General features: G+C 36.8%; 1 protein-coding gene across 2 annotated transcripts in view; it reads left to right on the top strand.

The window, feature by feature from the left end:
• Nucleotides 1–14,831, top strand: part of BRMS1L (BRMS1 like transcriptional repressor) — a 53,987-nt gene that overhangs the window by 34,646 nt on the left and 4,510 nt on the right. For both annotated transcript variants that reach the window (XM_082452217.1, XM_082452218.1), the window contains 4 exons: nucleotides 11,147–11,243; nucleotides 12,307–12,390; nucleotides 13,081–13,145; nucleotides 14,319–14,358. In XM_082452217.1, coding sequence (XP_082308343.1) covers nucleotides 11,147–11,243; nucleotides 12,307–12,390; nucleotides 13,081–13,145; nucleotides 14,319–14,358 — 286 coding nt within the window. The remainder of the gene's footprint in view (nucleotides 1–11,146; nucleotides 11,244–12,306; nucleotides 12,391–13,080; nucleotides 13,146–14,318; nucleotides 14,359–14,831) is intronic.

Raw genomic sequence — 14,831 nt, 5'->3', positions numbered from 1 at the left:
CACATGACTGCCTTTTGGCTTTGGATTTTCTGGAAGATGCAGGGTCTATATTTGAATCCCAAAGATGTAGAAATCAGGCCCAAGATGACATATTTTCAGGGAAAACTTTTTTCCCCACTTATTGCCTAGGCTGAGACAGATTTCCCTCAGGTGGATTTTTTCAGTCGCCCTTTTCACTAAAGATAGTAACCCTTCAGGACCATGCAGGGATCCCAGTTCCCCCCAAGATCTTTCTCTTTTAACCAAATAGCCACTAAAAGTCATGCCTCTCTGTTCAATAACCAGCAAATACACTCAAGGAAACCCCAGCTTTATTTTTTTATTTTTTAACATCTTTATTGGAGTATAATTGCTTTACAATGGTGTGTTAGTTTCTGCTTTATAACAAAGTGAATCAGTTATACATATACATATGTCCCCATATCTCTTCCCTCTTGCGTCTACCTCCCTCCCACCCTCCCTATCCCACCCCTCTAGGTGGTCACAAAGCACCGAGCTAATCTCCCTGTGCTATGCGGCTGCTTCCCACTAGCTATCTATTTTACGTTTGGTAGTGTATGTATGTCCATGCCACTCTCTCACTTTTTCACAGCTTACCCTTCCCCCTCTCCATATCCTCAAGTCCATTCTCTAGTAGGTTTGTGTCTTTATTCCCATCTTACCCCTAGGTTCTTCATGACCTTTTTTTTTTTCTTAGATTCCATATATATGTGTTAGCGTACGGTATTTGTTTTTCTCTTTCTGACTTACTTCACTCTGTATGACAGACTCTAGGTCCATCCACCTCACTACAAATAACTCAATTTCTTTTTTTTTTATGCCTGAGTAATATTCCATTGTATATATGTGCCACATCTTCTTTATCCATTCATCTGTTGATAGACACTTAGGTTGCTTCCATGTCCTGGCTATTGTAAATAGAGCTGCAATGAACATTTTGGTATATGACTCTTGTTGAATTATGGTTTTCTCAGGGTATATGCCCAGTAGTGGGATTGCTGGGTCATATGGCAGTTCTATTTTTAGTTTTTTAAGGAACCTCCATACTGTTCTCCATAGTGGCTGTATCAATTTACATTCCCACCAACAGTGCAAGAGTGTTCCCTTTTCTCCACACCCTCTCCAGAATTTATTGTTTGTAGATTTTTTGATGATGGCCATTCTGACTAGTGTGAGATGATATCTCATTGTAGTTTTGATTTGCATTTCTCTAATGATTAATGATGTTAAGCATTCTTTCATGTGTTTGTTGGCAATCTGTATATCTTCTTTGGAGAAATGTGTATTTAGGTCTTCTGCCCATTTTTGGATTGGGTTGTTTGTTTTTTTGATATTGAGCTGCATGAGCTGCTTGTAAATTTTGGAGATTAATCCTTTGTCAGTTGCTTCATTTGCAAATATTTTCTCCCATTCTGAGGGTTGTCTTTTCATCTTGTTTATGGTTTCCTTTGCTGTGCAAAAGCTTTTAAGTTTCATTAGGTCCCATTTGTTTATTTTTATTTTTATTTCCATTTCTCTATGACGTGGGTCAGAAAGGATCTTGCTGTGATTTATGTCATAGAGTGTTCTGCCTATGTTTTCCTCTAAGACTTTGATAGTGTCTAGCCTTACATTTAGGTCTTTAATCCATTTTGAGTTTATTTTTGTGTATGGTGTTAGGGAGTGTTCTAATTTCATACTTTTACATGTACCTGTCCAGTTTTCCCAGCACCACTTACTGAAGAGGCTGTCTTTTCTCCACTGTATATTCTTGCCTCCTTTATCAAAGATAAGGTGACCATATGTGCATGGTTTATCTCTGGGTTTTCTATCCTGTTCCACTGATCTATATTTCTGTTTTTGTGCTAGTACCATACTCTTGATTACTGTAGCTTTGTAATATAGTCTGAAGTCAGGGAGCCTGATTCCTCCAGCTCTGTTTTTCGTTCTCAAGATTGCTTTGGCTATTCGGGGTCTTTTGTGTTTCCATACAAATTGTGAATTTTTTTGTTCTAGTTCTGTGAAAAATTCTGGTATTAGTTTGATAGGGATTGCATTGAATCTGTAGATTGCTTTGGGTAGTGGAGACATTTTCACGATGTTGATTCATCTAATCCAAGAACATGGTATATCTCTCCATCTATTTGTATCATCTTTAATTTCTTTCATCAGTGTCTTATAATTTTCTGCATACAGGTATTTTGTCTCCTTAGGTAGGTTTATTCCTAGATATTTTATTCTTTTTGTTGCAGTGGTAAATGAGAGTGTTTTCTTAATTTCACTTTCAGATTTTTCATCATTAGTGTATAGGAATGGAAGAGATTTCTGTGCATTAATTTTGTATCCTGCTACTTTACCAAATTCATTGATTAGCTCTAGTAGTTTTCTGGTAGCATCTTTAGGATTCTCTATGTATAGTATCATGTCATCTGCAAACAGTGACAGCTTTACTTCTTCTTTTCTGATTTGGATTCCTTTTATTTCTTTTTCTTCTCTGATTGCTGTGACTAAAACTTCCAAAACTATGTTGAATAATAGTGGTGAGAGTGGGCAGCCTTGTCTTGTTCCTGATCTTAGTGGAAATGGTTTCAGTTTTTCACCATTGAGGACGATGTTGGCTGTGGGTTTGTCATATATGGCCTTTATTATGTTGCGGAAAGTTCCCTCTATGCCTACTTTCTGGAGGGTTTTTATCATAAATGGGTGTTGAATTTTGTCGAAAGCTTTCTCTGCATCTATTAAGATGATCATATGGTTTTTCTCCTTCAATTTGTTAATGTGGTGTATCACATTGATTGATTTGCGTATCTTGAAGAATCCTTGCATTCCTGGGATAAACCCCCCTTGATCATGGTGTATGATCCTTTTAATGTGCTGTTGGATTCTGTTTGGTAGTATTTTGTTGAGGATTTTTGCATCTATGTTCATCAATGATATTGTCCTGTAGTTTTCTTTCTTTGTGACATCTTTGTCTGGTTTTGGTATCAGGGTGATGGTGGCCTCGTAGAATGAGTTTAGGAGTGTGCCTCCCTCTGCTATATTTTGGGAAACCCCAACTTTAATATCAGGTTAGCATGCTGGTTTCTAGCTCCTTGTTTATATTTGGTCCTTGGGGATAGTCTCTTATTTTCTTAAGGGATTAGCTATACCTTTAAAAAAGAGTTTTGTGGTATTTTATCTAGAATGTCTGTCTAGGTGTGGTGGGAGTTTTATTTTGTTATGTTTTTTGTGGATAGCTAGTCTACTATATTGCCATAAATAAAAGTCAATAAGATATCTTCAAGTAATGTTTTTTACTTAGACAATTATATTGATATTCTTTCTCTTCCATCATTTTTCAGCTTTGAAAGTCCTCCCTCCTCCATAGAGATGCTAAATATTTACCTAAATATCTTGTGGTTTAGTTATGGCTTGCTGTTTTGTATGTTTAATATATAATTAATATTATTTACTCTGTTTAATTATATAATTAATCTGAAAATACGAGTAGTTCAAGGGCATTTTAGATAGGAAATAAAGGGTGAATGGGAACTTACATTTAGAGTGTTATGTGTTTTACATTCATTCTCTCATTTTAATACTTATAACAACTTTATAGCATAGGAATTATCTTGATTTTTATGAATGGGTTAACTAAGGCTCAGAGAGGTTAAATAGTTTGCTTGAGGGTCACACAATTAATAAGCAGCAGAACAGGATTGAAATCCTTTGATCTTTCTAGTCATTCAGTCATTCATGCAGTTTACCATTAAATCTGAACTTGTTGTTCAGGGCTTTGTATCTGCTTGTTCCTTAGTTCTACATTTGACTCATATAGAAATAACCTGAGAGGCAAGGGAAGCAGGAAGAAGGGAGACACACTGACAGTTGTCAGAATAAAAGTTTGATTAGCAGCAGATAGAAAAGAGGGGCCGGGACCAGAGACTAGACAGGTTCACACAGGTATGCACATAGAGAGTGTGCCCAAAACCACAGAGACAATCAGGCAGCAGATGGTTTGTGTCAAATTAAGGGAGAAAATCATATTTATAGAATACTACAATGTGCCAGGCACTAAGATGGATGGAGATGCTTTATTTAGGTTATCTCATTTAAGCCTCCCCACAGAGCTGCAAATGAGTTTTCAGATGTGACAGCAGGTGGTAGCAAGGTCTCAGCCAGGCCCTTAGGGTTCAGGGTTAGGATTCCAGTTCTTGAGAAGATTGGTGAGAGCTCTTCAGAGCTCTGATTTTTTGATTGTCTATTCATTTAATTATTTTTTGTTTCTGATTGTAACATTAATAACTGTCTATTGAGAAAACTTGAGAAATAAGTCTAAAGAAGAAAATAAAAGCAACCATAATCTACCAAGCAGAGGTAATTACTGTTAATAAGTATGTGTGTTTGTATAATTGTTTTTCACATAGCTAATATGACTCTATGTATACTATTTTGTATCATAACGTTTTTATAAGCAGCATTTCATGAGCATTTCCTTATGGCTCTAAATACTTTGTTTTTTTTGGGGGGGGTCATTTTGTGTTTTATTTTTTATTTTGAAAAATTAAAAATTTTTCTTGTAGTTTTATTGAGATATAATTGACATATAGCAATGTGTAAGTTTAAAGTGTACAGCATAATGATTTAATTTACATACATCGTGAAATGATCATCATAATAAGTTTAATGGACATTCATCATCTCATATAGATACAAAATTAAAGAAAGAGAAAAAAATATTTTTCCTCGAGATGAGAACTCTTAGGATTTGCTCTCTTAACAGCTTTCATATATAACATACAGCAGTGTTCATTATATTAATCATGTTGTACATCACATCCCTAGTACTTGTTTATCTTATAACTGGAAGTTTGTACCTTTTGATTGTCTTCATCCAATTCCCCCTCCCTAAATACCCTTTTAAAAATCAGTTTTTACTGGGTAATGTGTGTACATATTTCTGAAGCCACAGGCTTGTAATGAAAAACAGCAGTCCCTCTGCCATCTCCATATTTTACATCCCAGCAGCAATTGTCTATCAAAATCTTTTATCTACTGCTTCTGGAGTTTACCCTCATATTTCTAAATAATATCAGTTTCAGATATTACCTTTTGGTTTCCTATTATGGAAGCTGAGGATTCCATAATAGTTCCCCTCATCTCATTCTTCTAATATTGTTGTGTCACAATTTTTGTTTTACTGTAACTATAAATATTGTTTACTGATCCAGGAGTTACACTTTGGTTAAACTTCCCTTTTTGTGCAACTATTTTTTTAACCTTGGGATTAATTGCTTCATTTATTGTTTGTTAGTTTTCTCTTATTTACCATTTCTTCCCAGAGACTCCAGCAGATTTATGAAAACCCCCAATGCCATTTTCCATGTGATCCAATGCATCAGGTAATCCATGAGACCCATTTCCTTCTGGAGTCCTCCCTCCTGGGAGCAACTTCTCCACTCCTGGACACCTTGTCCACCTGTTCCTTCCTGCTACATCCTTCAGATGCTTTCTAGGCCAGCTGCATCTCTGTCTACAGGGGTATCTCTTTACCATCACCCTGGAAATTCCCTTTACATCTTTCCTGCTAGATCTTGTTTTCTTTTTTCAGTTTCATAGAGGAGCTTCTTGGGAAAAAGTGTACAGAAGTTAGTTGTTTGAGACCTCTTGTATTGGTTACCTATTGCTTTGTAATAAATTACTCCAAAATTTAGTCGCTTAAAACAATAATCAACATTTATTATTTCGCAGTCTCTATTGTCAGGAATTGGGGAGCAACTTAGCTGGGTGGTTCAGGCTCAGGGAATCACATGAAGTTGCAGTGAAGAGGTCGGCCAGGGAAGCAGTTGTCTGAAGGCTTGAGGGGGGGCTGTAGGATCTGCTTCCCAAGTGACTGACTTCCAAGGCTGGCAAGCTGTTGCTGGTTGTTGGTTGGAAGCCTTAGTCCCATGGGCCTCTCCACAGGCTGACTGAGGGCCCCCATGACCTGGTGACTGGCTTCTCCCAGAGTGAACGGGTCGCAAGAGCAAGACAGAAGTGACAGGATTTTTAATAACTTAGATTTCTGCCATATTCTGTTCATTAGAGATGAGTCACTAAGTCCTACCCACATTCAAGGGGAGAGGAATTAGACTCTACCTTTTGAAGGGAGGCATGTCAAACATTTATTGGACATGTTTTAAAACCCCTACATCTTTCATGTCCAAAAACATCTTAACTCACAATTCAGAGTACGGAATTCTAGATGGTAAGTAATCATGTTTCCTCAGAATTTTGAAGGCATTTTTCCATTGTCTTCTAGCTTCCAGTATTGCTTATGAGAAGCCTCTTATCATTTTGATTCCTGATCCTTTGTTCATGACCTGTTTTCTTCCTGAATACCTATTTTTCTTTATCCTTGATGCTGCGGAACAGCAAGATGATGTGCCTTGCTGTGTGTCTCTTTTCATTCGTTATGGATACTCAAAGGAACCTTTAAATCAGGAAACTCATATCTTTAGTTCTGGGAAGTTTCTTATATTGTTCTTCTCCATTATTTTCTGTTTTCTCTTTTTGAAACTCTTATTGGTTGGCTGCAGGACCTCCAAGATTGATCTTTGAATTTTCTCTTATTTCATATAATTATTACATATTATGTAGATCTTATATATTTTTATTGTACCTCCCTCCCTCCACCCCTCCCTCCCTTCATTTTTTTAAAAAAATTTATTTATTTTTGGCTACATTGGATCTTCGTTGCTGTGTGTGGGCTTTCTCTAGTTGAGGCGAGTGGGGGCTACTCTTCGTTGCAGTGCACGAGCTGCTCATTGTGGTGGCTTATCTTGTTGCGGAGCACGGGCTCTAGGTGCGCAGGCTTCAGTAGTTGTGGCATGTGAGCTCAGTAGTTGTGGCACATGGGCTTAGTTGCTCCACGGCATGTGGGATCTTCCCAGACCAGGGCTTGAACCTGTGTCCCCTGCATTGGCAGGCGGATTCCTAACCACTGCGCCACCAGGGAAGTCCCTACCCCTCCCTCCCTTCATTCTTATTTTATTCTTTTTAAGAGCGTATTCAACTTTCTCATCCACTCCTTTTACTAAATATTTTATTTCTATTATGTATTTAATTTCCAAGAGCACTTATGCCCTCTGATTACTCATTTTTAAATATTTTTTCTAACTCCTGTTCTTTCCTTACGGGTGTAATCGCTTTCCTCTATGGGTATTAAATGTAGTTGCTTTGAAATTTTTTTCTGTGTCTTGACTTATGTCTGTTTCTTTATACTTCTTTATTGTTTGTTTGTCTCTATGTCTTTCATTTTGATGCTTTTCACAAATAACTCGTCACCTTTGGCCATCATTCATATTTAAGAGTGAGTCAATACAATCTGCCTGTGTGCAGAGCTTGTCAGCTGCTGAGCTGTGGAAGTTTTCTTCTCACTGGTGAGCCTACCATGAAGAGGGCTTTCTCTCTCTAGGGCTTTTCATGTATTTTCCCCCATCCAGACCCTCCTTCATTTCTTTCTAGATTTGGAAGTATAACTCAGACTTTTCAGAATATTCCCCCTTCTCTCATATTCTTTCTTTATGAAGTGCACACATGTGTGTAGTGTACATAATGCGGGTCCTGGGGTTCTGTCTCAGTTTAGTCACCACGTTCAGAGATTATGGCATGACATTGTGCCCCTTCCTTTGTTTGATAACTACAAGTGTGGTTTGTTGATTTATTTTGTACATATTTTTGTTTATTTCATTATGTCTTAGGGAAGAGAGAGTTTATGATCTGGGTTCATTTGTAATCTTACTCTAGCAGTTTCTCCCTACTTTTTGAATTATGAATTTTTGGTGTCTGCAGGGTAGTAGTATGGATGTACAATAATTTATGTAGCCAATACTCTATTATTGGATTTTACTTTGTTCCTAGTTTTAGGCATTACAAGTATTGCTGTTGTGAGCATCCTTTTCCATACAGCATTGGTCGAGGTTGTTATTTCCTTAGGATGGCATCCTCAGTGTAATTACTAGATCAAAGGATACAATCAGTAAAGTCCTCAATACTTGTTTCTAAATTACTTTCCAAATTGTTGAGTTGGTTTATATTCTCAGTATCAGTTGGCATTGTTTATGATACTTGAAAAGAATGAAACAACTTTGCCAAGTGAAAAATAATATCACATAATGCACATTTTAATTTGCAGTTGTGTTTTTCTGTCTCTCTTTTTGGCCGATTTTGGCAGTGAGTATGGATAGTATTTAGATTTTTCTTACTGATTTATCCATGCTTGTTTAATTCCATCTTATGGTTATTAGGCCTTTGTCATGTTGTAAATATTTTTTTATTGCCTTCCTCTTACTTTTGTTTGCTTTTTAATGTGTTTTTAATTTCTGTGTGCATAGTTTAAAAAAAAATAACTTGTCCTTCTAATTTTTGTGCTTTGAAAGACTTCTTTCACCCCAACATAAAATAAAGAGTCACCATCTTTCCTTTAGTTCTTTTGAAGTTGATTTTTTTTCTTTCTTTCTTTGTTTATTTTTTGGCTGCGTCAGGCCTTAGTTGCGGCACACGGGATCTTCATTGAGGCACGCGGAATCTTTTGTTGTGCTGCGCGGGCTCTTCATTGCAGCGTACGGGCTTCTCTCTTGTGGCGGGTGGGTCTTTTCTCTATAGTTGTGGTGCACGGGTTCCAGAGTGCGTGGGCTCTGTAGTTTGCGGCAGGCAGGCTCTCTCGTTGAGGCACGGGAGCTAAGTCGTTGTGGCCTGTGGGCTTAGTTGCCCCGTGGCATGTGGGATCTCAGTTCCCCGACCAGGGCTTGAACCCGCGTCCCCTGCATTAGAAGACGGATTCTTTACCCTTGGACCACCAGGGAAGTCCCTTTCCTTTAGTTCTTTTGGATTTCATTTTGTAAATTTAACTCTTTAGTCCATTAATTTTTTTGTATAACATGAGGCAAAGAACCTGAGTTTTTCTCTATATAGTTAAACTTATTTTTCTGTTGTCATTTATTGTCATCAGGTTTCCAAATGATTTGAAAAGTCACCTTTTTCATAAAATTTCCCATAACCAATGGGTCTATTTCTTGGCTTTTAAATTCTGTTCTGCTTATCATTTTATTCCAGTGCATCCCACTTTTAAAAAAAATGATTGTAGCTTTTTAATATGGTTTGCTCTCTGGTAATGCTAGTCTTGGAAAATCTCTGAGGACTCTATTCCAGGTTGGGAACTGTGAGATGCCTAAATCAGGGAACTGCCAAAAGAGAGTTGGTTCTGAACCCAGGCCAGGGGGGAGACGAGTACAAACACGGAACCTTGGAGCCACTTTCCTGGGGCTCCCTGGCATTGCCCTGATGAGAAGGAGCATAGGTGTCAGCCTGCGAAAGGGCTCAGTGAGCAGGTTCACTAAGTATAGGTGTGGAGATTGGAGGGTTTTGGGATTTTGAAGCCAAACATGTAATTATAATTAGTAATACTTTAAAAAAGCTAAGTTATCTATTGACTATAGAAGCCTCTACAGGCACCAAAGCAAGGGAGTTTGGATGCCTCTTTCTTTTCTAGGTGTCTTTTAGCTGCTTCATTATGACTTTCCTTCTCAGGGAAAGTTGTTGAGGGGTTGGGGATAAGGGAGAGAAGATCAAAGAAATAACAGTGAGGAAAGATTCAAGGCACTTCTATTTGTATACTTTAAAATATACCTATTATATTTTTAGAGATGCCTTAAAAGCTTCAAACATTTTAGTCCCATTGTGGCTTTTTTTTTAATTATAAAGAATGATTGGTAGATTTATTTTAGAATTTCTGCTTGGCCTAGGGCAAATTTATCAATGGAAAGTAAAGAGAATGCAGCAGTTAAATTTCCATATTCTTTTTTTTAATATTAATTTTTATTTTTACTTAAAAGTTTTCTTAAAATTGAAATATTCTTAAAAACAAAAGCTTTATCACTCCTGCTTAGCATTCAGAGTCATCTTTGGTTGGAGAATCCGACTCTATTTATAGCTGTCACACGATCTTGACTGTGGCCACAGCCTGCTCTCCCTTTTTCTCTGCTACATAACATTTCCCAATTCTTGTAATACAATGTAGATAAGGCTAGAATATCTGTAAGACTTTACCAAAGGCAGAGGGGTAAGTAAAAGGAAGTAAGCATAGAGAGTAGCATGTAGTGAGGTAATTTTTCGTATGAGATCTAGTTTTAGTCTTCTTCAGCTTTGCTTTCTCTGTAGCTCCTGGATTGCTTCAACTTGACAAAAGCCATCTTTTCTCTACCACTCAGGAGAACCTTCAAGCATGTGTAGACTCTAAATTTCAAACCCCAAAGAGAGGACTTCATAACTGACACTGGGAATGCTGAAAATGGGCATGGCTTATGCCATCCACAAGAAATCATAACTAACTGCATTCCAGTGACCTCTACGAGACAGTCATATCTAGCTATATCTGGCCCAATAGGCTAATATCCTTACTAGAGATAAGCGTTGTGGTGGGTGGGTGGGAATCTGTCATAGCTTTTTATATAATAAATCTATATATTATACTGATGTGCATTCTATGGCTTTTAAAATAAGGGATACAGTGGGCTAGAACTAGTAGACCTGGATTCTAGTCTGATTTACTAGTGAACAGTCTTGTCTCTTAGCAAGTGACTCAATCTTTCTATAGTTTTGTTGAAAGATTTGGATATAATTAATCTGTAATTTTAGGATTTTGACTATAATTGAATTGTTTAAAATAATTATAAAATTTAGATTTGAATTTTTCTCCTGGTGATATATTAGTCTATTTTAATATGATTCTGCAATATTAACGAGGAATTGTTCTGATGACAAAAAGTGATCCATTTTATAATGATATACTTTATAGGACAAGGTCTCCATTGTGGTACAGGTGAGACCTGCTTATATTTAAAAGGGACCATGGGAGCTTACTATGAGTTTTTTTATAAAGTAAATATTTGCCTCTTTATTTATCACATATAAATTTAGATGTTCTTAAACAATTTAATTGTATATAGTTCTCCCTATATTTAGATTCTATATTTTCTAGTGTTAGTTTATTCATATATTTGACATTTTATCATTAAAATTTTTAAGTTGAAATTAAACAAAAGCACCATATGTTAACATACTTTAAGAGTGAGTTATTTGGTACTCTTAGTTAAGATAGACCGATTTGTTCTTTCTACTTATGTGTGATCTGCTTTTTTTTTTTCAGAGTGAAAAGCTTTTGTTATATGATACAGTGCAGAGTGAACTAGAGGAGAAGATAAGAAGGCTTGAAGAGGACAGGCACAGCATTGATATTACCTCAGGTGAGGGGAATGCTGTGACTGTCATGTTTAAGTGACACTAAACCTTTGGTTTACTGAGGTGTCTTGCCGTATGTAGTCTCCTATACATATGTTATGTAAATGAAGTGTCCTAATGAGAGGGGAAGGGGCAAGACTGCTAAAGAATTTGATATGATTGTGATCGTTGCTTTGATTTGGACTCACACTTCAGAAAGACGTAGAAAATGGAGCACATGAAAGGGAACAAAATAGAAGTGAGACAGGAACTATAGGGATAAGATAGTAGACTACAAGAGTAGTAAGAATATTATTATAACATAAGCATAGTATTGGAAGACAGCTATAGTACATGTTCTTTCCTCTAAGCCTTGAAAGATTGTCATGTGGAAGAAGGAATAAAACCCTTTTCTCTTTGGTCCCACACAAACTAGGACAAATGGATGGACTTTCCAGGGAGGCAGATTTTTGTCTCAGAAAAAGGAAATACTTACTACTAATTAGATCAGTCCAAAGTGAAGTGGCTTTTTCAGAGGTACTGTGGAAAGGATTTCTACACTGGATGGAAGATTTACTGGGTTATCCTATCGTTCTTGCATATGTATTATTTTACTTGTTACAAATTCTATTTCTCTGGTATGGAGTAGGCAGAGAGGACGAGCTGAGCTCTAATGCCAGTGCTGCATTACTTGTAGTTGAGTGACCATGGGTGACAGTTACTTTAGCTTTTCTAAATCAGTCTCCTCCTATAATTGAAGTAATGAGACTATCTGCCTCAGAGGTAGCTTTGAGGATTAGTCGAGACCATTCATGCGATGTATATTTAACAAAGTGCCTGACATATGTTTATCAGTTATTAGTCACTAAGTGCCAAGTTGAATTTTGCTCTAATAAAAGCAGAGGAAAATTCAAAATATATAACTGCTCATGAAATTATATATAGTCATATATATATGTAGAGTATACACATATATACAGTATATAAACAGACAACAATGAAATTTTGCGACTATGAAATTATATAGTCTTTTTTTCCTCCTTTGATCTCCAGAAATCAGCTAATACTTAATTTTTATTTACTTGCCAGAGTTGTGGAACGATGAGCTTCAGTCAAGAAAAAAGAGGAAGGACCCTTTCAGTCCTGACAAAAAGAAGCCAGTTGTGGTTTCAGATATCCTTTTTCAAATTTTCTGGGTTTTTTTTGTTTTGTTTTGTTTTAATGTACATTTTTGCATTGTGCATATCTTTGTAACTTTTGTTAGTATACATTGTCTTTATTTGCATGATCCTGTAATAAGCAAAAGATGATTTATAAAACCGATTGAAGGCAGAAGGGTATAGTTTAGATTAAGAGGAGTGGGGAAGGAGTAGAAATTTAGTCACGATCCCAACTTTGAAAATTAATATGGCTTTGTAGATCACAAGGGCTTTGATATGAAGCAGCTGTTTAGTATGTAGCATGATTGCTTAATTCTCATGTGTACTTTTTAACATTTTTAATGTCTCTGAAACTGGAGTGTCTTTAAATTAAATTAATATGTGCATTCAATCTTGGCATTCCCTTTGGTACCCTCCCCTCGCTCCTGCCTTTTTCCCTCCCGCCTCAAACCAGTGATTAGGTTGATGGTGTATCTTGCTATCAGTGATACCATAGGACTAAGGGAATATGGTTATAACATCTGAAGTACTGGAACATATTTATCCTGGTACTAAGTTTTTTGAAGAATAATTTGAAGTCAGAATTCAGCATGCTGAAGGTTTTTGTCCGGAAGTCATTGTTCCATTCTCTGAGAAACAGAAGATTGGAAGTATAATTCAAAATGTTAAATTCTTACAGCTGAATTGACCTTGACTTTTCAACGTCCGTATATAGTTTATATGCTACAAGATCTTGATATTCTTGAAGACTGGACAACAATAAGGAAGGTATGATTAAAGAGCAATGGAATACAAGTATATTTTTTATAGTCTACTTTTTAAGATTCTATGATTTTTCACTAATACATCAAAATATTATTGTAAATATGCTTTACTTTGCAACAGTCTCTCTAAGACAGTTAATACTAATACAGATAATAGTGGATTGCAAGAGTTTTAAAAATAAATTTATTTATTTATTTGTTTATATTTATTTTTGGCTGCGTTGGGTGCTCGTTGCTGCGCGTGGGCTTTCCCTAGTTATGGCGAGCGGGGGGCTACTCTTTGTTGCGGTGCGCGGGCTTCTCACTGAAGTGGCTTCTCTTGTTGCGGAGCATGGGCTCTAGGTGCACAGGCTTCACTAGTTGTGGCATGCGGGCTCAGTAGTTGCGGTGCGCGGGCTTCTCACTGAAGTGGCTTCTCTTGTTGCGGAGCATGGGCTCTAGGCGCACAGGCTTCAGTAGTTGTGGCATGCGGGCTCAGTAGTTGTGGTGCACGGGCTTAGTTGCTCCGCGGCATGTGGGATCTTCCCGGACTAGGGCTCAAACCTGTGTCCCCTGCATTGGCAGGAGGATTCTTAACCACTGAGCCACCAGCGAAGTCCCTGCAAGAGTATTTTAAGAGATGCATGTCAGCTGTTTGACTGTTTTTTCCTGTGATAATGTAATTAATAATTTATGCAAAAGTGCAGAAAAGCATTTATTTAGGTTACCCTAAAATAATAATAAATTACCATTCTGTGCCTAGTTCTTAGCCTGATAATGGCTCATGGAGGACCCTCAATAAATATTTGTTGAATAAACGAAAGTGAATATTTGAACCCTTATTATATGTCTTGCATCCTGTCTTTAAACATTCAAGCATTATAGGATTTTCTGTGCTTGTTTGAAAGTGGAGACTTGTTTTCTTATTAAGTTTTTCTATTTTCAGAAGCTTCTTAGTTGAGAATTTGAGATTATTTCGGATATTGATAACACCTCTAGGAGAAATTGTTATTCTTTTTATATATTCCTATGGTCTTAGACATTACCAATTTATTGAAGCAGCTAAAGATCGTTATTTCACTGTGTTTGTCATTGAGCTTATCAGTTGTGTTGTATATATTAAATAGAAACTAAAATATACTTTGCCTATGAACTCAGACATCTTTCTTCTTCTTCTTTTTTTTTTTTTTTAATTAAGGCAATGGCTACACTGGGTCCACACAGAGTGAAAACAGAACGTAAGTCATTTAGTCTGAGTTCAGAAATCTTCGCTATGGAGACTTTTTAAGTCAGTCCCCTATCACTGGTTTCATTTCATCAGTGAACACTATCCCCAGAATTATGAGGAATTTTTCTGGAGTCTTTGCCTCATGTAAAAGTTTCAAGATTTCTGAATGGAATGTATTTCTTCTTTTAGTGTTTCAACTACATTTCAATTGCTAATAATGGATCAGTAATTTTAAAAGTATGTACTTAGTGTTTTTTATGGGTTCAGTAGTTCTGTAGGGGAGGTTTTAGGAGTCCGTGGATGGCCTTCAGGGAGCCTGTGAATCCTCTGGAATTGTGGGCAAAATTTCTTCTGTGCCTGTGTTTTCTAGGCGAGAGATTAGAGTGCTGGCAGTGGGGTTCATCAAGAAAATTTACACACCACTAAGATTTACACATTCTGATATGCCTTAGAAAAATTTATATCAGATTATACTTTCACAAT

Source organism: Balaenoptera physalus (assembly GCF_965194825.1).
Source record: "Balaenoptera physalus genome assembly, chromosome: 2".
NCBI classification, from domain to species: Eukaryota; Metazoa; Chordata; class Mammalia; order Artiodactyla; family Balaenopteridae; genus Balaenoptera; species Balaenoptera physalus.
The sequence above is the reverse complement of the archived record's forward strand: the minus strand, read 5'-3'. Positions and strand labels throughout refer to the sequence as shown.